The sequence below is a fragment of the Phaethon aethereus genome (genome assembly GCF_964289735.1).
Source record: "Phaethon aethereus genome assembly, chromosome: 9".
Taxonomy (NCBI): domain Eukaryota; kingdom Metazoa; phylum Chordata; class Aves; order Phaethontiformes; family Phaethontidae; genus Phaethon; species Phaethon aethereus.
Genome location: NC_138585.1, coordinates 26,237,515 through 26,265,092, shown reverse-complemented (window position 1 = coordinate 26,265,092; position 27,578 = coordinate 26,237,515). Strand labels below are relative to the sequence as shown.

Here is a 27,578-nt window from a genome sequence, read left to right as displayed (position 1 = left end):
CATCTCCTTACTGCCCTCCAGCTGCAAAGGGATAGTACGAGGGGCACAGAAGAAGGTCCTGGGTTGGAAGAGAACAGTGTATAAGTACATTTGTGTGATTCTTCACTGTTCTGTACGTGTGTTGGGCAGTCATGCTTGTAGCAGTCAATATAAAGCTTGGAAACAGAAGTGTGTAGTTTGGAAGTGTTCAGCTGTGGCCTGGTATAAATGACTGGAGGAGACACAATGCAGGAAAATAACACTGAATGTTCCCAGTTGCTGTGTTAAACAGGCCAGAGGAAGATGGGGGAGCTGGATTTCAAGCCAGTCTGGATACGCTGCTGCACGCACGCTCTTGGCTTCGTTCTCACTGAAACAGCCATGCACTGCTTAATGGCATATATAAGACAGAAGTAAGAAAGTGGCAATAACTGCTTACCTTCCTGGAAGAAAACCTACAGGAATTATACTTCTAATGTGGGCTGAGGCTTTGAGTGTTTTTTTGTTTCCCTGCAAATGTCTCTGGAGCTGTTATCTAAAGTGCAAGATGGTAACTCATCAGGACATTTCAGTTTTCACAGGTCCATTTAATTTCCCTTTTCACCCAGGAGCTGCAGGAGTTATAAGACTGTGTACAGGCACTGCTGTGAATTTAAAGAAGTCTTTGTAAATTCTGGCAGCTTGGGTGATAAAGCTGCCAGGTCTCCGCCACCAGCTACTCTAGTGCTAATGATGGAGAGTGAAAGGGTGAGGGTGAAAAATGTTGTTCTCCCTTCTGTGACTGCTGCTGTCTAAAATTGGCATTTCAATGTATGACTGGTTGCATGGAGTTGTTAATTACTCCTTAGGGTTCCCTGAGGTCAGAAGCATGGCAAGCAGTGTGCATAAGTCTTTATTTTACATTTTTTGTTCGCAGAATTTGGGGATGTAGAGTGATTTAAATGTTTTGTCACTTTTTTTTCAATTTGGATTTATGGGCTAGGATGAGAGTGTCTGGGAAATAAATGCTTAGTATGAAAAGCGTGTGCTTGATAATCCTTTGCATCTGCATTGTCGTGGCATCGGTCTGAATGCTGCAGTAGTCATGAAAAGGTATGCAAAAGGCCCTGCTCTTCAGTGGCCTGGGCCCTACAAGCTTCTCTATACTGTGCAGGTCTGTTTTGAAGCATGTTGAGGTCCATACAGTTCTTCGAAATACTGAGGCCATAGACAGAGGTTGTACAGTAACTCGGTTTCTTCTAATTCCAGTTACAAAATCAGAAAATATGAATTAAAATATGTATAAAAAGCATCATCTAGAAATACAAAATTTATTAATTGACACTACAGGACACACATGTCATTTATAGAACTGTCTAATAATTAGAACAGTTGTATAATTAATAGAGTTCTCAGTCTATATACTTTATTACATCCTAGAATGAACTTTTTCACTCTTCCAGTCATTTTATCACTATCAACAGCTGTAGCAAGTTTTAAAGTGTCATTTTACCCTGATTCATCTCTTCCAAGAGGCACATATATTTCAATAAACATTATTTTTAATCCCGTTAATCCAGAAACCAGTTATCAGAATGATTTGTAGAAATGGAGACAGTATAGATGAAAAGCTTTTCTGGATGGGAACAGTTACTAAAGGTATGAATGGTTACAAATGAAAAAGCATTTTTTTACATATTGCTGTCCCTTGTGGAAGCTCCTGACCTCATCCTTTGCACCAGGAATGGTCCTTGCCACTGGATTCACATCACTAAGCCTGTAGAAATCTAAGCAGAAAAGAACCAATAGTTTTGCAGCTAGCAATGAGCTGTTTGGCAAATTTGGCAAATTCATCTGCTTGAATCTTACCCTAGTGAAAAGCATATACGTTTGTACTGATGTCTTATCTTTCTGTCTTCTGTTTTTCAAGAAGTATTGAATGTTATATTTATGCTATATAGTAGTTTTCTGCTCTTCCTGTTATATTCTTTAGGGTCTATATTTTCCGTTACCATAAGCATACTACTTCATCTTACACTGTATTATGTTTCATTGCTGTTCATTAGGCTAAGTATTTAACCGGTGTGCACATTGACATTTGAATTATATGAATGACACTGAACTTGTATGCAAGTCAAGTTTATCCTAAGATTTGCAATAGATTTTGTATCCAATCTTTATAAGTACTCTCAGACTCCAAGCTACCAAACAATACCAAAGTCACAGCATTAAAAGGATATGAGTGGTATGTAAGGAAAGCAAGCACACTGTTTAAAAACAGTTTTAATATAGGTTTGCTCTCATTCTTGTATGTAGATCACTGGGCCCTTGAGTAAATAGCTGTACACAGTTTGCGTGAAAGCTCAAGTGCCAGGGCAAGGAAAGCCAGGACAGCGTTTGTGGAGGTGTGCCAGCCAGAACAGCTGGCTCACAGCAGATTAATTTTCAGTAGAAGCTTCATAAGTAGAAGCAGCATAGAATGATCAATTCGTGGCAAAGATATTCCTGTGATTAATTCAACAGACACCTGAGGTCACTATTTCCTCACGTAAACTAGATCCAGGAAAGGAGGCGGCGAAGCTGCCAGAGGAGCTCCTGGGACCTCTTGTCCAGTTAGACCTGCTCTGACCTGCCAACAAAGAAGTTTTGTTCTGCTCTGGGCTACTTGTTTCATTAGCTGTGTTAATTTAAATGTAAAATTCTCAAGAATTTAAGAACAAAAGCAAACAGCGTTTTGTGCATTTTTTTTTTTTAATATTCACTGTAAAATAAATTTGAGATTCAGAGCAGTGTGCACAGCTTCTAGGACATTCAGCACCACCAAGTCACAAATTAATAAAAATATCCTCATTTAACAACATTCAGATGGATGCACGAGAAGGCTTCTGTAATAACAATGAAACACTTGTATGATCTTTACTGATGCCAAATTTAGTTTTTTAAGAGGATCGTGGTGACCCTTAGTCTGTGTTTTTAGTTATTGAGGTCCTGAGCGTGCGTACGTTCCTGGCAATTTTACTTTTCTTCCTATTGCGTGAAGCAGTAATTCATCTAAACCCCCTAGTTGAAGTTTTAATCAGACCTGTGAAGTTGCAAACTACTAATTTCAACAAGGCAGCGCAGGCAGAACTGTGCTTCGGCAGAGGTACTGCTGTTTGAACTTGTCTTCTGTGGTCTCAGGGAGTGATGTGAATGGGAGGAATAACATTAGCTAATTCCATTGGGACATGACACTTCCAGGGGCTGCTTTCTGTGAGATAATCTGCACTAAATTTACTGGGATAATGCTCCAGTTATTTTCCTGTTCTTGCCTATTCTATTTCTTGTCAGGAATCCAATTAGCAATCCAATTTACAGTATGAGCCACAAACATTATTACTTCTGAACTTCAGAGGCAGGAACAATGAGAGCTGAAAAGAAACTTCTTTAAAATAGCTTTGCAAGAGAGATCAGCTTATTGTGACACTCTACTTTCAGCTGATCAGTAGATAAAACCTGTGCATTGCATCATCAGGCTTTAATGAGCTTCTTCGCAGCATGGCTATCTCTAATTTAGTTTCCTTTTAACTAGGTGCTGTGTTGCAGGAAACTTGCATGTAAGACATATTTGATGCAGTGCAGGGCGTACTTCTTGAATAGTGTTTGAGAGAGCAGCAGTTTACGTGTGGGCTGTGCAAGGGGTACCACAGAGTAACGGCCAAGGGCTGTCAGCAGAGGGAGATAATTCTCAGTGTTGCTGTCTGTTGAAGCAGCTGGGAGTAGCTGGATGCTCAGTGTGCCAGAGGCATAGGTGCTAGTTCTGTGCAAACCCCCTCCTGCTGCTGCAGGCAGAAGCACAGTGGATGCTTGCAGCAATTTGGCACTGAAAGGCATCCTCTGCTTTCTAAATTCCTGGAGCCTTTTAAGAATCACTTCTATGCCTGTTATGGGGTTAGCAACAGATGAATTTTTCTTAGTAGCTTTTAAAAACCAAAATAACTCAAATGATAAAGTTACTTGAATTGAGCTGCTTGAACAAGGAGACATCTTAGATTCACGAAATGGGATCTTCTTCTGCGTATTACAAGGGAAGATCCTCCTCGTGCTAACTTCTGTTTTTCAACAGCTCCTGTCACCCATTTTGTATTTATCAAACATCACAGCTTATTGTTTCTTGATAACCACAAAACCCAAAGCTTTTAGTTTATCATCAGGACAACTTCAGCAGCTCAGCCTTTACACTGTCTTGTCAACATGCTATATTGTCAATGAAACTCTCTTTGGTAATTAATTCTCCATTGCTTTTTAATACTTAGCTATTCTCCCGAGATTGCAAAGTGTTCTACTTTTAAAGAGGGGTGGCAGTTTTAGAGTGGCCCTGGTACTTGACTGTCTATCCATGAGAACCTGTGCAGAAAGTACAGCCAATTCTCACAGATACATTCAACTTAGCAACCACTTTTACTACAATTTTTCTTTTTTAGTGTAAAAGATCATGACAGGTCTTGTTCAGTTCAGCCTGCTTTACCTGGCTTGGCGAACTGCCATGGCAAAGACTTCATTTTAAGCGAAAGTATGGACAGGAGCCTTACTACTGGTATGTTTGTTACCTGTACTGGGATGCACTTGACTTGAACCTCAGACTAAGAAATAATTGTTTTTAAAAAGTAAATATTTGCTTATCAGAACATGATAGGAATCTTAGAGACTATTGTACAGTAGCTGTTTGCTTTCCACTTGCCTTTAGTAACCTTCCGTGTCTCAGCTGAAAACATCTCATCCCATTAGCCGGCTAAAGGAAACCTGGTGAGAGGGTGGGTTGTATCGAGAGGAGCTGAGCCACGCCAGTGTGAAGTCTGGACATTGGCATCAGTAAAATGAATACATTTTTGTAGAATGTGTATTTTCAGTATTGGCATTTTGAGTTCTCTTATGAAAGAATATGAGAATACCAATATGCAGGTAAAAATATTTTGCACATTGTGTCTATTAAAAACCTATGCATAAAAATTACAGATGGTGTTGACATTTCTGAGACTTGCCTCACTCTAGCTGGCTGGAGACAAAACCAAGCAGAGGAAAAGCCAAAAAACAGTTCAGTGAACTTGCTCTGGAAACAAACCTGTAGCCCTTTTCCTTCGGTTGGGATGTGCACTGCTGCTTCTCCCTCCCTCACTGCTTTTCAGGAGTGTCTTTTTTTCAGAAGACAGGAGTATATTGGAGGCAGAAGTTAGGTGTTTCAGTGTGGATGGAACAGCCAAAGATCGATAGTTGGTAGGGCAGAAGGAGGAGTAAGGAAAAGAGACTTTATTTGTGGAAACGGGAGGTAAAACAAATGGAGACAATGATCCAACTTTGCAACGGGCCACGTGGAGCCAACTGGAAAGGATAGGAAAGGAAGGTGATATAAAACTACAGCACTGGATGAGTTGCCTTGCACCAGACCAGGGCAGCCTGAGGTCTGCTGTTAAGGCGTGTCTTTTCTGGAGTGCAGCAGAAGAGAGGTGGTGAGTGGCTTTGCTTTTGTCCAGACTTGATGCCTTCTTCAGTAAGCAATGGTAATGTTCCAGCAGTCACTATGCCAACCTTGTATCACTGGAATAATCCTCTGAGGCAGGGTTGGACTGCAAAATAGTCCAATTCAAAGGGGCCCAGAGCAGGAAGAACCTGAGAACTCACCTGCATGATTGTAGGTAATTTGTGCCAGAGAGTGTGGACTGATAAAATTGCATAAACAGTCAGAAAAGGAAAACATGGAAGGAGGAGGACAGGGACACTCTGCCCACCCAGGGTTTGAGCATTTGAACATTAAGCACCTTACCAACGGTAACCAAGGACATTGCTGAAGGTTTGATAAATGTAATGGCAGTTATCTTTTTCTTCTTTTTTTTTTTTTTATTTGCTTGCGACAGTCCTATATGATGGTATGTGCATTTTATAATTATTCATCAAGATAAATTCTCAGGAAGAGGTGTTGCAATTTTAGTGGGTTGAATTTTTCTTTCCACCTCTCCCATCTTGCTGGCACATGCACGACATGGAGATCTGACACATCACTATTAAAAGACGTCTGTGCAGGTCTGTGCTCAGCTATAAAATTGCAAAACTGGAACTTATTGTATATAGGATAGACTTCTAATATAAAGGCACTGACTGTAGATTTCTCTTTGTGAGTGGAAACTTCCAAAGCCGATATGAATGCTTGCAGCTCATGATTTATTTAGGAGTATATGCATTTATGTAAAAGATGACCTCGGTGATGCTAGTTTTGTTATTGTAGATTTCTTGGGGAAAAACAGGACACGTACCCAGGGCTGCTGCAATATGATGCTTATTTCAGCGCCCAAGTCCTGTGTTCTTGTAACAACGTTTGGATGGAGTGGATTTTAGAGGGCACTAATTCTGAATAGAAAGCTGATATTGAACAGAGTATGGGGCACTAGGGTATTTTGGTGCCATCAAAATATATCTGTGATAAGGAAGAGCTTCTGGATACCAAAATACTCAGATTATTGGATAGCAAATGAGTCACATCTAGCCAGATGTGAAAGGCTTTAATACAGGAAGCGCTTAGCATTTCTTGGTGTTTCTCCACACCAAGTGTGAGACAGCACAGGCAGCTGAAGCCAGCGCTAGATGTAGGTACGTGCACCTCCACAGTGGTCTAATTCTATGTGAATTCATCAAGTTGTGTCTTTTGTTCTCCCATGAGGAGAAATATTGGAAAGGGGAGTAAAAAGTATTAATCTGTGATGTGGAGAGGGCTTCTTGGGATCCGAGTATTATTTACCTTGAGCGAAATACATGCTCTACTTCCTCTAGGCAAGGCACCAGGATGTGGAGTTGGATGCGTCTGCTTGGCTTGCCCCATCTTTTTTCCAGCTGTTACTTCATAAATCACTCAATCTCTATGCATTTGGCAGATAATTAGCGTATATGAGCTGCCGGGCTTCTCTCGTTGTGCAATTGGTGGCTGTGGAGAATGCAAAGAACTGATACAAGCTCTTTCCTCTGCCAGCCTGATGGGTGAGGCCGTTTGCTGTGCCTTGTCACCCCGTCTTCTAATTACATTGCTGCAATCCTATTACAGCCCTCTCTGATACTAGGGTGCTTTATTTGGAGCCTGGCCTCAGTTGTTTTGTGTTAAATATTCCATGATGTACATTTTACCTGCATTTTCTCTTCTTGTTCTTTTTTTTTTAAATATCTAAAGCTCATAAAGATTCATGGCATGTAACTCATCCTTGAATATGACCTTGAAATAATGAGATATTTTTGATCTACTCCATGATTATGAAGCAAAGATAGGACCTGTCAGAAAAGATATCTGAAACAGCACCCTGGCTGACAATATGTCTATTCCTGACACTGCCACAATTTACCTCCATTTCCTCCCCTGCTCCCTCTTTGCTCAGTCATTGTAAGCAAAGTGGAATCAGATTTTTTTCATACAGATTTGCCAGATTTACCCTAGTCTCCATCTTGTAGATATCTGTGCTCTTCTCTTTGTCCTGGTTCTTGGCTTTTTCTCTTGCCTGAGCATGTCTCAGTAGTAGGATACATATTTTGATGCAAAGGGTAGACATGCATCTTTTTAATTTCACTTTTAAACCTAGACTAAACCTAGCTTTTGGTAATTGAGGGGACTATAGCTTATCTTAGGCCACGTGAAGCAATTTCTACAGCCTATTTCTAGCTCGAAGCTTCTTATCCCAATGTATAAGAAGAGGCCTCAGTTATAATGGTAACAACTCCAGGACAGCCCCGCTTTGGGGCTGACTGTACTGAAACAGAGAATCAGCAGAGTTTATAAGCTCTTAGCTGTCCTGACGTAGCAACTACTGAAAGCAGCCTCTGAAATAAGGGTGGAGCAGACACCAATGATGACAAGTGAGAACTCTCAGAGTTAATTCTTACCTGTACCTGTGAATCAGCTAGGGAGTTTCCGTGTAAGTTGCCTGGAAATACTTTCATAACTTGGGCTCCTCAAATTCAGGCAAAATATTGCCAAATCTAAGGAATTACTAAGGACAAAATTGATCATAGAGCCAGGGTGTCTTCCTTTAGTTCAGGCTGAGTTTTCCTTCCTGAGTGTAAGGACAGAGAGTAAGGAGGAGCCTGTTTCATTGCGGCTCTCGCTGCTGGAGTCATGGGACGAGCTCTGTGCTGTCGCTGTGCGCTTGGATCCAGCCTTCAGAGGATCTCAGGAACGTTACAGGCATCTGACCTTTATCAGCGGACAAACACTGATATTACACTGAATTTTCAGTTTCTTGACATTTAAGATAGTTTATTTTACCAGAACATTTGGTAATTTCAACTCCCTTGATTCCCTTGCGTGCAACAAGTTTGCAGCAGGGCTGCAATGGAGCTGTTGGATGAAGTTTGCTGTGGCTGTAGGAGCTGATGATCTGTACTGTAGAAGGAGTCTGGCTTTTCTACTGAGTCCTGCTTTCCAGTTTCTGATCAGGCTTGGCTTAGAGGGAAGTGCTGATATGATCCAAATGAGACACTTCAGGGCTTGTGCAGGAAAATTCTCCAGGTAGCTGGAGACCTTAGTGCAAACTAAGAAACACCATGTAATTTAGCTGGCAAAAGAGAGAGATTTGTTTTTTAATTGTGATTTTGTATGCCCTTCGTCTGATAACCATCCCAGTATTTTTCTGGAAATAATGCAGAAGCCATCTGGTTTTGGAAGTTTAGTAGGAGAGGATTTGGGGATCTCACTGGGATGGCAGGACAAAGTGGTGCATCCTTTTCATGCAGTGTGCTGGATGCCACTCCCGGGGCTCTGTTTTCCTTCTCCTCTGGGAATTGATGTCTGCAGCAGAGACTTTGTCAAAGCAGGAGGGGTGTGAAACAAGTTGCTCACATCTCAGGGAACCCTTAATCCCATCTGGGGCAACAGCAGCAGAAATCACTTTCTAAGGAGGGTGTGAGGAGCAGCCACAGCTCCGTAGGGGACTGGCAATTGCAGCTGCTGGCCGGGCTGTGGGGCAGGGAGAAACAAGAAGCTGATGTCTCCTGCTGTCCTACATGTCACCACTTACTCTCATGTCCTGAAGAAGGTAACCATTGCTCCATAAAGGAGTGGCTATCTTTGTCATGGTTTATCACTAAATTCTGCTGTTGTCAATATCTAGATGCACATAGGGAGTCCAGAAAAATGAATCATTATCTTGGCTAGGAAGGCATCTGGGGTTATCAGAGAGAAATGGGCTCCATGCAAAAAGCAGTTTGGGTAGCATATCAGTATCTCGCTGATATAGCTGCGGTTTGGTATTTTAGGAGTAAATAATTAAAATTACTTAAGTAGGGGCTGACCGATGCACTGTGAAAGGGCAGCACTGCTTTTGATGCAACACTGGATCTTGGTTGTTTTGTGTGATTATGAAAAAGTTATCACAAGTTCTGTAATATTTAATTTGAAAATTAGCTTTTTCTGCCTTAGTTTTCAAATGATCAGCTTGGCACACTGCCCCTTGTCCACGGCTCCGTGCCAGGGTGCAGTAATCTATCGGCGAGAATCGGCCCAATTCTGGCAAAACACATTCTGATGCTGTGCGAGTGTGATTTGCAGTTCGTATGGTTCTGCTGACTGTTACTACACCCTGCTGTACTTCTTTTACAATGGCTTAAAAAGTTTGTGGGTTTTTTTTTCCCTAGCTTCCAAGTAATTAGGGAAATTAAACTCTTGAAATGGACCATTGTCTTGGTATGAGGTGAAGGGAGACAGACACAATGTACTGTATTCACAGTCCTCCTTGGTATGTGCTGTGTGCACGCTGAGCAGAGCTAATTCTGCATGTACAAGAAGACCAGGACATCTGTCCTTTGCAGTAGTGCAGCAGAAACCTTCTACCATGGAGATTAGACTTCCCATTACATACCATTTTTATTTGTAGGCAAGTTTCAAAGAGGTATCTCTGTGGAGGCACATTTCTCACACATTATAGTTTTTGCATGCTATTGATCGATGATATCTGATTGCTGGTTTGGAAGGTTTATCTAAAACAGGGCCTTTACAAAAATGGTTATTTAAAATATGTTAATGACATCTTTCACTTGATAAAAATGTTAGGGCCTTTTTACCTTTAATCATAACTGTATGAAGCACTGTAAGTGAAAAAAAAATCTTTTTTTCACTGAATTTGCATGCAAAGCAAGAATCTTAAATTATGGCAAGTAACAGCAATAATAAAACTTCAGTAAAAAATTTGTACTTGAACATCCTTAAGATTTCAAAACTTCATAAGCACGGGGTCTCATTTTTCAGGAAATTCCATGTAGATGAAGTTGGATACCCAGATGATTGCCTGTCTCTACAGGTGACTGGTTTGAATCCAGGCACCCTGAAGATGTGTAGGATAGGCAATGGCAGTGCTTCCCCACCAATCAGCTTGGACTATTTTGCAAGTCTTTTCTAGAAAGATCAAAAGAAAGGGTGGAAATAGAGCTTTCTCTTTCTCCTGTTGAGTAAGCAGTCAGGCAGGAGCCACTGCCAGGCTCTCTGGGGGTATGAAAAGGACTGGGAATATCACACTTCAAATAAGTTAGCACTACCTTTAGTCACTGGTCGTGTAAGCTGAGTGTAGCAGGCAGCTGATCATCAGAGACGTCTGTATCCCACTGACAACCCTCCGAGCTATAAGCTGCTGCTACCCTATTTCAAGCTCTGCATTTTAATTCATGTGATAAAAGGAGCACACCGAAATAACTCAGAGACAAGCCTGCTAGATGTACAGAGTCACTGGTGGCCATGCTGATCCCTATGTTTCCAGTGCAAGACCACCGCTGAGGAAAAGATCCCTGGGAAACTTTTTAAAATAATTTTGGGTAAAGGCTGCCTGGAGGGGCTTCAGGAAGAAGCTTCTGGAGGTTCATGATCTGTACCCATGCATGTGTAGTCACCCTCGGTAATGGATTTGGGAGGTGATCCATGAAATTGGTCAGGAAACCTTTACGGCAGGATAAATGCTAGCTTTGATTAAATGAAATTAAGAAAATGAATTTTAAACAAGGGAAGTATGGTGCTGGCCAGCTGAGCCCAAAAATTTCTCAGTGCTTAATTTAATGATGCATTTGTACTTTCAGGGTGAATGCAACTGGAACTGGTTCATCTCCCTTTCTGCTTTTGTTTCATTTATCACTGCTGGATTATTGGTTCTGTTTACTCTTAAGATAGGCCTTTCATTTGCTTTTTTTGGTGTAAAAACTTCCAGCTGCTGTGCTCAGCCTGAACTACAATTGGCATAGGGCAATAATGGAGCAATTAACTACAATTAACATGGAGTAACAATGAAGCAGAAGAAGAGAGTGCCCTGCCAAGGTGTTTTATAAAGAGCCCAACACTATAGTCTTCACAACGGAGTTGTTGCCCATATGCTGTACGTTCCGAGCCATCTGCTGGTGTTACTGGCAGCTCTCCGAAAGGTGACCCTCCTCCTGCAGTTTGTTGCTGTTACAGCAAATGCTGCTTCCACGTTAGTGTGCAGGTGTAATCTCATGAAAACCTCTTTCCATCCTGTATAAACAGTTTCATCTATAGGGAAAAGGATTTCAAAGCTGGAGCAGAGTTTCCTAAGCTGTGGTGTGGTCTCAAGCTGTTGAAAGTGGTTTCCCACCTCCTCTCTTTTTCAGCCAGGGAAAAAAATGTTTCTGTTCACTGCTGTGTGCCAAAAATACTTTGAAATCTCCTGTTGGAACCCACTAATGTTGAATATTAAGTAGCTAAAATTATTTCAGCTTTTCTAGTAGAAAGGAGAAGTGAAAAGTTTTGGAAAAATCTCAAAAGGCTTTTTAGTGGAGAAGGGTTATTTTCAGCCATCTCTTTCTCTCCTGGTAAATACCTCCTGCCCAAAAACTTTAAAATTTAGTAAAGAAGCTGAAGAACGCACAAAAAAAAAAGTGTTTTCACTTAAGTATGGCTGCATGGACCCTCCCAAAGAGAAACTGCTGCTGTTTTCCTCCAACTTCCTAGCACCTCCTGCAAAGCTAAACAAAGGTAACATGAATAATAAGGAAGAGAAGTGTTTTACACAAATCCCACCGTGAGAGGTCAGTGGAAATTCCCTCTTCCTGAAGAAAGCCATTTGCTTGTTCTATTTGCTTTAAGTTAAATGTTTGAATAGCAACATTACATTGGGGTGTGTGCTCCTTGAGATATGAGACCCAGCCTTTGCATACCTACAAGAAAGTGATTTTCCTCATACTCCTAAAGGCAGGTCAGTTGTGTTTGATGCTATTGGGAACAAACAACCTTTTTGAGAAATTAAAAAATAAGATGCTATTGGAAACAGGATTGATGAGGAGATGCCATGGCATTTACATCATCACATTATCCAGCTAAAAAGTAGAATCTTTTGAGGATAGGCTATTGGGAAGTATTTTTGGTTCAAGCACCAACTTGCTAGCTAAATATTTTCCTTTTTTCACTTCCAACATTTTGGGTTGTTACTTTTATTTTATAGATGGCTTTCATAGAAATTTTCACAGGTACTTGTCATTTTTCATCTCCTCCAATGCTCTGTTTATTACTGTAAGTGTGATTGTAAGCTTGGTACCTCATAGTTGCGGGTTAACAACTGTGATTAAACTGATACGACAGCTAAGCCTTTGGCTCCTGTTTTAGCCTAAACCGCTCAACTGTTGTGCCACCAGCACACACAGCTATTTGTTGCCTTCATTTGAAGCACATCAGTGGCTGTTCACCAGAGAATTCAGGCACTTCCATGATCTGCTTGTATTGGCAATATGAACAAGTGGCTCAGGCGTGAGCCAGAACCTGAACACAACTAACAAGTATGATATGGTGAACGTGGCCTGTGCATCTCCAAGAGTTGCCTTCAGGACGTTGTGAACAGGTCTGCAAGGCAGGATCTTCAATGAAGTTTTTGGATTTTTGGTTTTATTTTTGTTTTTTTCCCCACCACCAGAGAGATGAGAGGTCTTGGCCTGGAGCATTAATGAACGGAACATGGCGGTCTGCACATGGATCCATTTAAGGGGCTCTGAAACCTTGCCCCAAAATATTCACAACAATGGTCTGCCATGGTGTCAGCCTGGCCCGCACGCATCCAGGGTATTTATGAACAAAGAGAAAATAGAGGAAGAGCCGAGTCATGCACTGAAATGTTACTTCTGAAGAATAAGATTTTATTTTTTTTCTGAAAAAACTGCATACACATGTTCAGATCTGTTCAACCTTCAAAACATGTCTTAGTTTCCAAACAGACTGTTCTTTTAAGCATGCAGGACCCCACTGCAGCTTGATAAAGACGTTAAGAAGGTTTTTTTAATCCTATAACTGTGCAAACATAATTTGATAGCTATTTACATTTTGCACCTCTTACTTCTAATAACAGTAGCATCAGCTGTTAGATATAAGCACTGTATAGCTATAACTTATGATTTGGCATTGACATTTGATTTAGGTGTAGAGTGAAAACCAAAAAAACCTTCCATTGTTCAAGAAACTCCCGACAGGCAATTATAGTAAGTCTCATTTATTCTATATAAAGGAGATCTCTTTAAGCACTCAGACTTCCCTGCAGTTACTAAAATATTACTTCCACTCTATTTTCTGGATCATCTTCCTCTGGTGCAGACATGCAGTTTGCTTGCCTTGGTGAATGGGAGCAGAAAGAAAAGATGTCTTGGTTTTTATCAAAGAAGGCAGGAGTACCTGAAACAGAGCCAGTTCTCTTTCTTTCTGTCATTTTCAGTAAACTGCAAGATTACCTATATTATGCTTTTTTTACTATCTTAGACCATCTAAACTCAGATGCAGCAACTTAGATGCAAAAAGTTGGATTCATGTTCATACTCCCATTACTTTCTCTTCTAATTTTCTCTCCCATCCATTAAAAACCAGAAGTCAATAACCACCCAGATATTAGTCCTCAAATCATGCTGTATTATACTCATCTCCTTATATTCTCTAACCTGGGTCAAAGAAGGCGTGGTATGTTTTGCCACTGCACTCCGTTGGCAGAACACACTCTTTGTGTGGAGTGAGTGTAGTAGCCCTCCTCACAGCCATCATAAACAGTCTTTTCTGTTTCATACATGCCAGTGTGATTAAATTAGGGTGCCGAAAGTGGGAGCCAGTTGAATATTAGGTAAATGTGGCATTCCAGGTGATGTGTGTCATTACCACACAGCAAAAGCTGGCCTGTGTTTCATTTAACAGAGACTGTGCAGCCAGTAGTCAGTGCATTTTTCGGGTTTTCAGCTATGGTAATTAAGGAAGCCATGTTTTGTAAGAGAAATTGGTATTTTCATAATTTCATAATTTCATTTTCATAACTGCAAAACTGCTTCAGAATAAATACACAAAATTGAAGAAGACATTGCATTTCACAAGTTGCAAGAGCTGCTGATCACTACTCAGGCAAGTTCAGTTCACAATGGAAACCGTGTTTTCGGGCTGGCCTCCAAATATCTGGGAGAAGAACTCAAAAGCAAGGCGGATGTGGATGGGGACGAAGACATAAGCTGTGTACACCACCATAGCGAAAACAGTCACGGTGATGGTGTGGAACATGGACCGCTCCCAGGGCTCCAGCACATAGCTGCAGGTGATCAGTAGGTACTGGTAGTAGAGCCAGTAGATATAGTCCTTCACACGCTTAATATCCATCTTCAGCTTTCACTGATTTTGAGGAGATGACCTGTAACAATAGAGAAGTCGGGATTACAGCTGCAGTGGAACTAAAAGATGATGCAGTGATCATCATTTCAAATTTGATACCACATGTAATTACATAGAATAAAGTTCAAACAGAAATAAGGCATTGGTGCCATCACCAGCTGCTGCTGCCCTGGAGCAGAGGAGAACAATCTTTAGCTCTAGCAACTGCTGCTTGCAGTTATTGAAGCTGTATCTGTTGGGCACTCTCAATTCCTACGTTCTGATTATGAGTGTGTTTTACTATTCATTCTGCAGTAAGAATTAAAACTGTATTAGCTTACAAAGGCGCAGGGTTCACGTCGAAGTCAGGGAGATACGCATTTAAAAGGGAAGGCTTTGGGCCAGCTTCCATAAATGTGGATGGCAGACTTGTATGCTCTGGAATTAAAGATGAGATTAAAAGAACTGCTCTGTAAAAACTCCTCTGCTTACTTCTGGTAATAATTTTTATTATTCTGCAATTGTTGGGAATAAAGAAAAGACAAGCTATGAAAGGGAGGGGAAAAAGTAATCTCAAATAGCATACGAAGTTTTTTCAGCTCATTCCAAAGCAATAAGATACACTGAAGATTAAAAGAGTATTTAATGGAAGTTACAAGTCTAGGAAAGATTTTCCTCTCAGGTAACACCTTTATGCATTCATTGTTTCTGTCTCCACACAGAAGGGGGAATGGCTGAGCAAGTATTAACTAGGAAATGGGTTTTGACCTCCACTGTTTTTCATGAAGATTGCTCTTCAGTATTTTAAATAAACTTTATAAATTCAGGCTAAAAATATCTACTTAGAGAAAATGCAGAGACAGAATGATAAGCAACTGTACGAGGCTTCACAGATGGACTCCTTTATTTTGGGGATTGAGTTTAAGGACACACATGCTGACCAGGTCAGCTCACAGTAAAAGGGAATACAGCAGATTTCAGTCCTGTTGGAAAAACCATCCAATGTGTCATTTTGTTCCACACTTCTGTTGCCTAAAATGCCAGGAACAGAGATGCTTGAACATGTCCTGTCCCTCCAGTCTTGTGTTTGGAGTCAGTTTGGGGCAACAAATTTTCGGTCCCTCAAGGCAACAAATACTAAGGTAGCACTGGAAAATTTGTAGCTTGTGATTAAACTAACGACGGGACACTGGTACAGACCAAATATATTACAATTTTCAGTGGTTTACTGCCCCTGGAGGCTGTACAGTATATTCTGATGGTATGTGGGTATTTACCGAAGGGAAGACAAATTGCCAGCAAAAAGGATGCCTGGTTTGTTTTGTAACAGCTTTACTTTGGTTACTGATGTGTAAAATTTTTGTCCGGCGGGTGCATTGTTAAGTGCACACACCTTGACGGATCGTATTTCTCCTTTAGGTCACCAGTACTGCCAGTTGTTAAGGTTCAACATTCCCAAATTAAGTTGCAAACAGACCATCCTGCCAGACTAGCTTACACCTCGCCACCTGGAGAGGCCGTAAGGTAGATTTTTGCCCCTTCTTCTTTGGGAAGGCAACAACTGTAGCCTCACCCTAAGCATGGCAGACTGTCTGGTTGAATTGGCACTCCAATTGCCTGTCCAGCGCTGTTGGTAAGGGAGCTGTCTGTCTTTGCTCCCCTTCCTTCATCCATGTGCTGGCTCCTCTCCCAGTGTTTCTCATCCCATCCCTCGGCTTCCTGTCTAGACCTCTTCACATCTGTTCCCCAGTTGCTCCTCAATTCTCAAAACCCCCATGAACGCAACCTCTCTGCTGGAAACAAGCCCAGTGAAACTGTAAACACTGTGCATTAAAAAAGGGAAGGAGGCTTGTTTGTGTTAGCAGATTTTTATGCACAAAAATTTCTGTACTTGCCCCATCACCACCCAGTTTTTACTTTCCACCAGCCCCTCTTCTGTGTCCTCCAACCATCACTACCTTCCCCAATGTAGCTTTTTCCCCTCCTTCTCCTAAACCAGTCCATTTCCTTCACTTCCATCTTCCCTGTATCTTCTCCTAGACTACATCTCCTAGACCAAGAGGCTGCCTACAATGCTTCTGGGAGGCAGACCACTTCCATTTTAAGTCTAGCAGTGACTGTCTTTGCTGTGAACAGCTTTACTTGCAAGGGTGCAGGCTGGGGGGAAAGGCTACCACTGGTTTCTGTCCTGGTATGAATGGAGGATAATTCCTTTCAGATAAATTATTTTAAGGTAGAAGTCAAGAGAGGCCTTAAAGCCTTGTAAATAGTGCAAAGCCTGTAATAAAAATGGCACAGCTGGCAAACTGTGACGCACTGGGAGCCAAAAGTGTCTCTATTTATACCTTCTGCAAAAAGAGCAGCATTTTTCAATGAAGAGATTAAGCCCTTCCTATACAATCGAAAGGAAAATGATAAGGACCCTCTCATACTATCTAGGATTATGGTATTTACCCTGGGGTTATACCTGTGCTAGTTAAACTCATACCTTTCTTGGGTAAATATCTGTTAAGCCTGACCGCTGCACAGAGAAACTGCAAGGCTGGAGCGCTTGCTGTGGGTGTTTAAGGCTATGAGGTTGTCAGAGGGGTGCTGCAGTGGTTTTGAGGGAAGAGATCCCAGGCTAATGGAGCTTTCTGCCCACAGCGGCACACACACTTGTGTATCTCAATACACACCTGGTATAAGGAAGAGCCAAAGACAGGAAAAAATTCCCCATGCTGATTTTACTGATATTAAACCAGTCTACCAGGCTGCAGATTCACCACTATCACTTACTAGACATTGCTGTCTTGGATACATGAATGAAGTATGAAATAATTAAAATAAGGAGCAGACCTTTTGATTTATACCAAAGACCTTGTTACACTTGCTCCAGCCTGGGGACTGTGTTTCCATTCAGCTTGGTCACCAACTCCTAGCAGCCAGCCTGTTTCTTGTGTCCTTCCCATTCACAGCACAGAGGGATAACCCCATCCCCACGCACTTGGACACGCCTGTACTGGGACTTTCTGGACTACCAGCAAGAATGCAAGCCATCTTAATGCAGAATTGCACGGTCTCCACATGAATGATAGAGGATAAGTAAAAGACAGTCAAATTACAGCCTCTGTCTTCACTGCTAATACACTTCTACTGCATTTAATCTATCCAGAGACTTTCTCCGTTAGCAGGACTGTCTTGGAAATGCAAATTACAGATAGAGGATAAGTAAAAGACAGTCAAATTACAGCCTCTGTCTTCACTGCTAATACACTTCTACTGCATTTAATCTATCCAGAGACTTTATCCGTTAGCAGGACTGTCTTGGAAATGCAGCAAACATGAGGGCGTCTTGGGATAATGCAACGCTAGATGCATAATTTATAAAAGGAAAACATAGAAGGGAAGGAAAAAAAGCCATCTTAAACCAGCTGCTCAGTCAATGAGACACAAGAATCCACTGTGTTGCTGTGACATCGATACCTTTTCTAAAGGTACCCCACTTGCATTAATTCAAGGCCAGTTTCAAGCGTAAGCAATAGCCCAAAGCTCCACACCTCCAGAGGTCTTAGGCAGCCTTACCACCCAGGCCAATTACCTTGTAGCAATAATCAAAGGGAATGGCAGATCACTGACAAATTCCCGAGGCTAAAAGTTCTGTATTTTAAACAAGACTTGTCCTACAGAGGTTTCCACTTACATTTTTAAGCATTACTGGTTTTTATTACATTAACCCTGCAATCAGCTGGTGCTCTGAGTTGAAAGGGTCCTGCGTTCTTAGCTCATCAGTTCCCAATATTCCAGAACAGGAGATAATTTGCTATTATGCAATTTTAACTTAGTGCTCATTTGTCTACAAATTTGAATTTAAGTATTCAGTTGCATTGTGGAAATGCCTTCCTGTTTAGAGGCCATGGGACTGTTACAACCAGATATGAATAAAATTAATAGAATTCAGCTTCTAAAGCCATTAAGAAATACTCAAATTATTTTCAGCAATTCACCTCCAAGCAAAAAAAAAGAAAAGGCAAGAAGAGAAACCTGTAAAGCAGCTTTTATTGTTTTAAGTGGCAACCTGATTTTCTTGCTTGTTGACACATGTCTCTGATTAGGGCAGCTGAAAAGATAAATCATCATAAAAAAAAATCCCAGGTTTCATTTAAGAGCATGCCTAATAAAAAAAAAAAAAAAAAGAAATATTAGTAACCTTAGTCCCCAGTGTTAGAGCTAGCGTTTGGAGCTGTAATCTGAAGATGTGTTAGGTACTTTATAATTTCTGCTTCGAGCAACAGGGTTTTGGGGACTTTATTCACACTAGCAGTCTGCAGCTCTGCCTGGTGATGGGACAGCACCTGGAAAAATGCACAGGGAAATTCCTGTGGCAAGAAACATTCTTGCAGGGGAACTGGGATAGACTGGTTTCCAAAGAATGCTTGAAAAACACCTTACACCAGCAGGACAGTTTGGTTGACTTACACAGATAGAGAAAAAAGGGTTTCCAACTTATATTTAGGTGTAGATAAAGTTATCTAGAGTGGGGAAAAACAAACCCTGGAGTTGGAGGTAGCCCCATAATCGTTAAAGAGGTGGTCTCTGATGCTTCAAATGTAAAGTAGGACCGAGTGTTATAAACAAGGTAGGAAGGAAAAACAAGCAATCAGTCAATCCATCCCCAAAATGCGAATATTTAATTGTCTAAAAATTGGCCATTTGCTAAATAATTGCTGTGGTAGCACAGAAGCAAGAGTTGGTTGGTCTTGCAGAATCCGAAGGAATTGCACTCATGCTGAAGCTTAAGTAAAATCCTGCCATGAGCCCCTGAGGCTTGTATTTGGTCTCATATGCAGGAGACCTACAACATGCAGGCTCGAAATAGCAGGTGTGAAAAGGCAAAGTGCAATCATTATTTTAAAGTTGTCTGATGTGTAAATAATTTCAGCTATTAGAAGAGGAATGGATGGTTATCCCCCTTGGGTATTGAAATATATGTCCTTTCTGCAAGTTATTTATCTGTAATTGTTCTTGGTTATTTGTAATCTTATTCTGTTAAGTGGGTTTGTTCTGCTGTTTGTTAGTCAGACAGAATATCCTGACTTATCCAAGGCACCAATCTTGTCCCTCTTAATGCTAACATAACTCTGGGATGAACCCATTGATTTTATATAGACTGACGTTTCTGTAAGTGCAAATAGAACAACAAAGGGATTGACATTCACAGTCCATCATGCATTTGCTTTAATATGTTTTATTCAGTAAGCACCAAGTATAGTGCATAAGGAATGAAATACAGATGCTGTGGACCAGTAATCGGGAAGAAATCAGAAAGAAATTTAGATGAGGCAGCAGTTAAAATTGTGCAGAGAATCCAAACGCCAGCATTTCCCAGGGACACTGTCTCAGTCTGTTCCTCTGTTGCATCTGTGCTGCTCAGATTCCCCATACGCAGCATGGCCTGTGGCCATATAGCATCAGCTCAGCCCAGCCTAGAAAGCTCTCTGTTACCTACTGACAAGCAGAACCCTCAGGTTACTGTAGTTCTTACACACAGATGTTTAAACGTACCCTAAAGCTTGTTTTCACAGGGATGCAATGTCAGACAAAGAATGTGAAAGAGAACAGCAGCAATAATCTCAGCATAGCTCCCACTATGGACAATTATGCACCATTAAAAATGTCTTTACATATAGATTTTAATAAATAACTCCCCTCCTCTAGTTCTGGAGTAAAAATGCAGAGCAGCAGTGAGGCCATCTCTGGTTTCTCTTCCTCAGCATTCATCTTCCTGAATCAGCATCTCATCGCATGCTTGGCCATACATTACTGCCAGCTACTGTGCTATAGGAATTGTAAACCCTTTTTACGAACGTGGTCTTGCCATCATCCCTGCAACAGCAGAATGAAGTTCAGAGCTGGTAAAATTTTATTGCTGTACTTCACTCATTTTGCATGTGGGTGAACATGGTTTGGCTGCACCTATGAGGTTTTGGGTAGGGTTTTTTTTTTTTTTTTTTTTTTTAAGTCTTCTGGAGTGGGAAAAATACTTCAGGAGTGGAAAAAATACTTCAGGAGTGGAAATGGTAAGGCAGAAAAGGCAATAGCATTTTCAGCCATGTTTCTGACCCAGACTTCCTTGTCTCCAGCTCTGAACACAAACCTAGTCCTCACGTGTATACTCCTTCAACAGTTCTTCAATAACACCGTGGTCCCAAGCTTTAGTTTGCTGCTGTAATTTAGCTGTATCTGTAACTGGAGCAAATGGATTCTTGTCAGACTATCTCTCCACCTGGATTGCAGTACACCTAGATGATTTCTGAAATACTGTTTGATCATCCAGTCAAGTTAATTACACAGATCAAGTGTATGATGGCCTCAACAACGCAGGAAGTAATTTTAAGTGATACATAAACTGTTGACCCTCAAGAAGGGAGAGGATGATCTGCAGCACTCACAGGGATCTCATTTGGAGAGAGGCTCCCAACCACTCAAGTAACAGCACAGCAGTTGAAAGCAGTTAATATTTAGACTGATTCCATGCCCTAACTACTCCCTGAAAACTGTAGGCTGCTCCTAGCAAAAACACATTTTAAAAAAAAAAGATCAGCTCCCCCTAACTTTGAAGCCTGGCTGATTCATTGGTGCACTCTCCTTTACTCAGGTGCGGTGGAAGGGGATGCAGCTTCTCTATAACAAAAACATTCTTGGAGCATCTCTGTCCCATTTTCTTCCAAGGCCAAATTAATTTTTCAAAGAATTTTCTGGCCCTCCCTCCTCTGACATTTCCTCAGTCATCTTCTTACATAACTAGCTGCTTCTTACAATGTGTGTACAACCCCATTGCAGCTTTCTCTGGGCTGAGCATGTTCTGGGCTCTGAAGTCCTCCCCCTGTGACAGGACAAGCATGTTGAGCAGAACTGTCTTTTGTGATAAGCTCTGCCAGAGAACACAGGTAAATTGGCAACTTGAAAACCTCAGGGCAAGCTTTCCTGTATTTTCAGTGTAAGCATAGTTTATCAACATGTTTTTGAACTGAGATGATTCTGAAGCAAGACCTCAAATTTGTGACTAGAGACCAGCACCAGGTTTAAATTGCAAATACTTAAAAATTGAGAGCTCTTGAAGAACTGTTCCAGGAAGTCTCTTAGAGGGGTTTTGGCTTTGCTTTTGGTGACAAGCCTCAGTTCCTGCGAGACTTTTCAGATTTGGGACATCGGCTAGATCCTTCAAGGGGACCTAAAAAACTTTAAAAGTTCAGAAGGTTGTGTAAACAAATGACTCTATGAACAAAATAGCTAAGATGTTTGGGCTCTACAAAAAGATTTGCTTTCAAATATAGGTCTTATTTTATTCAGACTTCTTTGGTTTGCTCTGAGTCATTTCTGAAGCAGCTGCAAATAATAGCTGGTCTTGGGTTATATGTAATATGAGAAGGTGAATACTGTCATAGTTATGACAGGTATTAGTGGAAAACAGGTACCAAATTCTTGTGCAAGTGCATCTCCTTTGAGATCTAATGAAAGGAAGCAGTGTTGCGCCATGCCAATTATCAGTCTAAATGGGGAAAAGAAAAATGGAGTCAGATACTCACAACAGATAAGTAGTAAAAAGGGAGATTCACGTTTTTCACAGAAACGGATTTAACCCCATAGATGCAGTAAGGAACTACTTCCTTCGCAGGCCACTTCATCCCTATGAGCAAACAGTCTTGAACAGAGAACTACTGATAGAGCAGAACACCCCTCAAATATGGGGAGAGCAAAGCCACCCTTAATTTGTGGAGGGGGAACACAAGAAACACTCCTGTTCAGCTGAGCAGTGGGGCAAGACAAGGCTCTTCAAAGTTGCAATGCGCCGCTGTGCTGATTTCCCCTGAAAAGCAGTAGGGTCTGGGTCACATCGTGTTTAACTAGAGCAGACAGCACGGGTGAAGAGAAAGGAGGAGGTCTCCAGAGTGACCCGCTGCCATCTTACTTCAGGTGCTTTGCACGTGCCTCTGTACAGGCACAGAGGCAGCGGGAGCTGTGGGTTCCCCTCCGCGAGGACGCAGCCGAGCATTGTGTCACAGACCAACTGCATGGGCTCCTCTCCTCCCGGAGCACTGGTTTGGGAATACTCATTCAGTGCTACACCAGGAGAGTGGCCAGGCTTGAGGTACGCAACTACGCACAAATTAAAAGCTCAGTAATAACGGGATCAGCAGAACGTACTGCAGAGCAGTGGATGCTTTTTCCTATCAGCCACCTGAGTCTTGGTGCCGTTCACTACCTCACAAGTCCTGGACACTTTTTGGGCACAGGAATGATGGAGTAACTGTTCCCACGGCGCTGAGCTGCTCTCCAGGCACCCTTTCACCACATCTGCCATTACTGCTGGATGAACAACATACATGTTCTGTAAAGAGTTTCCCTGCATTTCTCTGCCAAAACCACACCATCTAGAAATCACTCCAAGTACTCTCAGAATTGCTCTCAAGACATAGTTATTTGTGCCACACTCATGATATGCATGACCAAAAGATAAACAAGCATCCCAATTCCTAAAGCATTTTAAAACACAGAGTCAAAAAAAGTACCATGAGCACTGATTAAGTGAAGCAATAGCATTTATTACAGGGATTCTCCTCTATACTATCCCAACTCTGCTTATACAACAGGGAGGTACTCTTGCAGCTACTTCACACTGAAGGATTACTGGAGCAACCAGCAACTCTAAGAAAACCAAAGCGCAGAAATCCACAAACAATGACGATTGCCACCACACTGGTAGGAGTAGCACCATCACCTTCCCTCCTCCACCACCACTCCCCACCTATTTCAACCTTTTCACTTCTGGGCACTTGACCTGTTTTTGGTGAATCCGTGCTAAGGCAAACCATCTTCCTGACAGCTGTACCAGCAACACCACCTGGGAATCCCCAACCGCAGGGCTACAGCAACAAGTCCGGAGAGGCCATGTTCAAGGCTGTGGGTCCTTCTGCAACGCCACCCGCCAGCGGCCACCTCCAGCAAGGGGCGCAGGGCAGACCCTGGAGGCTTCGCTGCTGCCGCCCCTGCTCCCGGGCCTTCGCTCCAGCTCTTCTTACCGAGCCGCCCGCGAACCGCCGACGGCAGCGCAGGCTCCGCGGCTGCGCTCGGCCAAGGTCACCGGCCCGTTCGTTTGGGGAAGCCCTGGGACAGCGCCTCCGCCGCGATGCCCTTGGGCGAGCGGAGTTGGGGCTGAACCGCCGGCAGCCCGCCACGGCCCGGCCGCCACCGCGCCGCCCTCACCTCCGCTCCGCGGGATGCCGCGCACCGCTCCGCGCACCGCCACTCCCCGACCAGGCGCTGCCCGCGCCGCCGCGCTTAAATACCTACCTACCTACCTGCCAGCCTGCCTACCGCCCCACTCCGCGCCCCGCCGGCCGCGCCGGGGGCCGCTCCGCGCCGCTCCGCGCCGCCCCGCCCCGCTGCCGCAGCCGCAGCCGCTGCTGCGCCGCGCTCGGGTGGCGGAGCGGAGCCGGGCGTGGGGAAGCCCGTGGGGTTTAGCGGGCCGTCACCTCCGGGGAGCGGAGCCGCGACGTTTAATGTTTTGCTGCGATCCTGCGTCTATAGGCGGCATCTGCTTAACGCACTTGCGTAATGCGCTTGTCTCCCCTCTGCAGCGAGCGGGGCCGCTCCGGTGAGCCCGGCACCGGCTGGACCACCCCGACCCCGGGCATCCGGCGCCAAACTGCCTCCTGGTTACTGTTCCTGCTTTATATTATACGCGTGCTTTGTATATATAAGCTTGTAATATAGTTTAGAACATGCTGGCAGGTGCCTGGGAGCTCCCCAGCTTGAAGGGGCAGAGTGGGGAAGACCTACGCGGCGCGATGCGCTACAGTGTGGATGTGAGAAACCAGTGTTACGGGCGAGTAAAGAGGGAAGTGGTGATCATGTATCAGATGAGGCATTTCCAGAAAAGAGAGATACGGGTATGTACTTACAAGACTTTATCTGAAAACCCATGAAATACTACATGACGCTGCTAACCACGAGGCTTAGGTTTCATTAGTTTATTCTGCCCCCATATAAAAAAACCATGTTTTAGTGTCCTGCTTACTACCAAAGAGTTACTTAAGAAGTCAACTTTGCAGTATAAGTGAGAAATAAGAGTAACAGAAAGGCTTTGTTCACTGTTTTCCCCTCAGGCAGCAGAGTACCAGGTCCAATCTCATTCATAAGCAAAGCAGCCGCAGAGACCTCATCTTAACAGGCTGATCCTATTTCTCAGCCTTCAAAACTGTTACTATGTGACAGTAATTAAGTGATAAAGGAGTGGCATTAAGAAAGGTTGGGTTTTGTCTTGTCTTCTTTCATTTAAGATTATGGGTTTTGCTGCTGGGCTATGGCTTCAGCCTTGGGGCCAGCCAGGTAGCACTGCTTGAGATGAGGGATCCCTGGATTGCTCCTGGTGACCTCTCCAAAGTGAGTTGCGCTGGTATAGGGTCTGTACCCAAAACCTCACACAGGTACTGTAGCAAAATGAACAGCTTGTGGAAAATGAGCAAATTGCTTGCTGGGTACATGGGCACGAGCAAGCATCCCATTTAAACGGACACATCAGATGAATCCTATAGGGTGTGCTCGCTCTGGGCGCAGTGCGACAGGCTCGGTGAAACATCTGCGTGTTTCATGGGAGCAGGGGGGGTCCAGGCACTGCCGCGTGGGCTCGTGTGTGCTGTTTGGATGTGCTGCCAGCCTAGGTCCGAATTTTTGCCGCACTGGGAACTGCTGGTTGTCCTGCTCTGCGCCGAAGCAGCTGCTGTACAAAGCCTTCCCGTGAAAATAGCCTAAGCCAGGCCCGCCAGGCCACCAGGACATGCTGCGACTTACATGTGCAGTAGGAGCTGCAGAGAAACTCCCGTTGCCTTTCAGGGCAAAAATCCTTAACTTCAGCCTCCCAGGCTTGAAAATGAGGGTGTTGCAAATGAGACCCAAGTGTGGGTGGGACCACAGCTGTCACTGGTGCCAGGCCCTTGCCCTGCTCGCCTGCGGGCAGCTCTCACAGACAAAAGTTGTCTGAAGTTGCTGGAGTGTGGTTAGGAGGGACCATCCCCAAGGAGTGTGGGAACCCATGGGTGTAGCATGATGTGCTTGGCCTCAGCCATGGCACTGGGCCACCCGGGGCCCTACCCCTCTCCCTGCCTGCCCCTCTCCCTGCCTGCCCCTCCCCCTGCTTGCCCCTTTGGGGGCTCGTCCCCTTCCGTGACAGAGGGATGAGCGGGACTGAGGGAGTCATCAGCTGAAAAATAAGTTTATTTTTCCCGTGATTCTCTGTGACAGAGAGGCGAGAGCAAATGGCCAGGGGCAGCACTGGGATGCGGCTGATGAAGCAGTGCTCTGAGGGTTTGACCACAGCCTGTTTGGCTGTAGGCACCGAGGTCTGTTTGGCTCGTGACTGTGCTCACACTGCGGAAAAGGCCACAGGCACACTCCCCCCAAAGGCAGCGGGTACCGCAGTGACCCCAGAGGCTGGAGCCAGCCATGGGGTTGTTCTCACATTTACAAGTAGAGCTGCTTTTTACAACTAGGTGGGAACTGTGACAAAAAGAGCTCATGTTGGTAAATGGCCTTCTTTTCCGTGCAACAAGCTGCCTCTTAAAGATGTGCCTGTGTGGGTGAGATGAAGTTTGCATGTTCTCTGCAGCTGTGCATTGGTTTGTTCAGTTCATCGCTTCACCCTGCTGGAGATAGCTGTTACCACAGCTCTCCATGCAGAACTGGTTGTGGCCGTGCTCCCCAGTCTGTCTCTGCCTGAAGCCGCTGGGTCAGCGGGGACCTCCGTAAAGAGGGGGGTGGCTCGTCCCTGATGTGTAGCTCTGGGAACTGGGGTCACCTCCAGCACAGTGGGGCCACTGCAGTGCTGTTCTGGCACCAGCCGGTGTCTTCTGAACCACAGAAGGCCATAAAAACATGCAAGCTCTTTCAAGGGCCAGATGTAACTGCTGTTATTAAAGTTGTTCTTTTAATATTTGAACACATTTTAATGATGCTTTAAAAACGCTCTTTCCTCAATTAATATCTTTAAAAGGCACTTACACAAACAAAGCTGCACAGGCAGCAAAGGGGCAATCAGGATGTGATGCTCTCATTCCCAGCTCACACAGCAAGAACAGTGCCTCTTTCTTCTGCTGCTATTATTATGGCTGTTGACTGCAGAGCTGATGCTTGCTTACTCTTTGATCTTAAAAAATACTTATGCAGAGGCTTTGTTTTATACTTACAAATAGTTGTGCCCCTTTCTAGCTCGATCAGAGCTCCCGTCGGCCCTGGAGTACTACGGGAGCCCGCATTGTGCCTGTGCGTGCAGCTTAGCTTGGTAAGATACCTGGTGCCTGAGTGACTGTGCTTGAAATGGCAAGTTTTTGCCAGTGATACAGCAGTGTGTGGGTATCATACACCAATCTGGTAAAAAATACTTGCAAAAGCATTCTTGGTTATCAGGGTACTTGCTCTCAGGGTATTTTTCAGAGAGGAGTTTACAAATAACTTTCCCACAGTCTCATTGTCATCCCAATGATCTGGTACTGCCTTGCTTCACTTGGTCCTGCTGATGGTTGTGTAAGGTGCACTTGCCAATTTGTGTAAGATGAAGGTTCAGTGTGTATAGGAACGCTTCACACTTGTCTTTTGACGCACACTATCTTATCAAATGGAAGAGGATTTGCCTTGCAATGCATTACAGATTTGCTGATAACCAAGTGTTTTTTGCCTTAAGACAAGACAGGGCTGCAGGGGCCCTGCCAAGCCCTTGCTGGTGTTTCAAGGGCTGGTGTTTCCAGAGGGAGGAACTCACCAAGGAGGATGGTCAGAACTGCCTCCTGATTGAATTCAGGATTAATAACTCTTGCGTGAGAAGTAGGGCAGGATTTAATCTAAAGAAGGCTGTGGTTTGATTTATCATGCTTTGCTGGTGAGAGAGGGAAGGCTCTTTCCCTTCACCCGCTGTTTCTCCCTGAGCTGCCTGGTCCTGTCGGTCTCCTCCACTCACTGACCCAGGACAAGCCTG

General features: G+C 43.5%; 1 protein-coding gene across 1 annotated transcript; it reads right to left on the bottom strand.

Annotated features, from left to right (window-relative positions):
* Nucleotides 1–14,332: 14,332 nt before the first annotated feature.
* On the bottom strand, nt 14,333–14,578 carry SPTSSB (serine palmitoyltransferase small subunit B; the record flags this gene model as incomplete). The annotated part of the gene is made up of 1 exon (XM_082003421.1): nt 14,333–14,578. One exon carries the CDS (start codon nt 14,576–14,578, stop codon nt 14,336–14,338), a length of 243 nt encoding a protein of 80 aa, XP_081859547.1. The 3' UTR covers nt 14,333–14,335.
* Between the last annotated feature and the right edge of the window lie 13,000 nt (nt 14,579–27,578).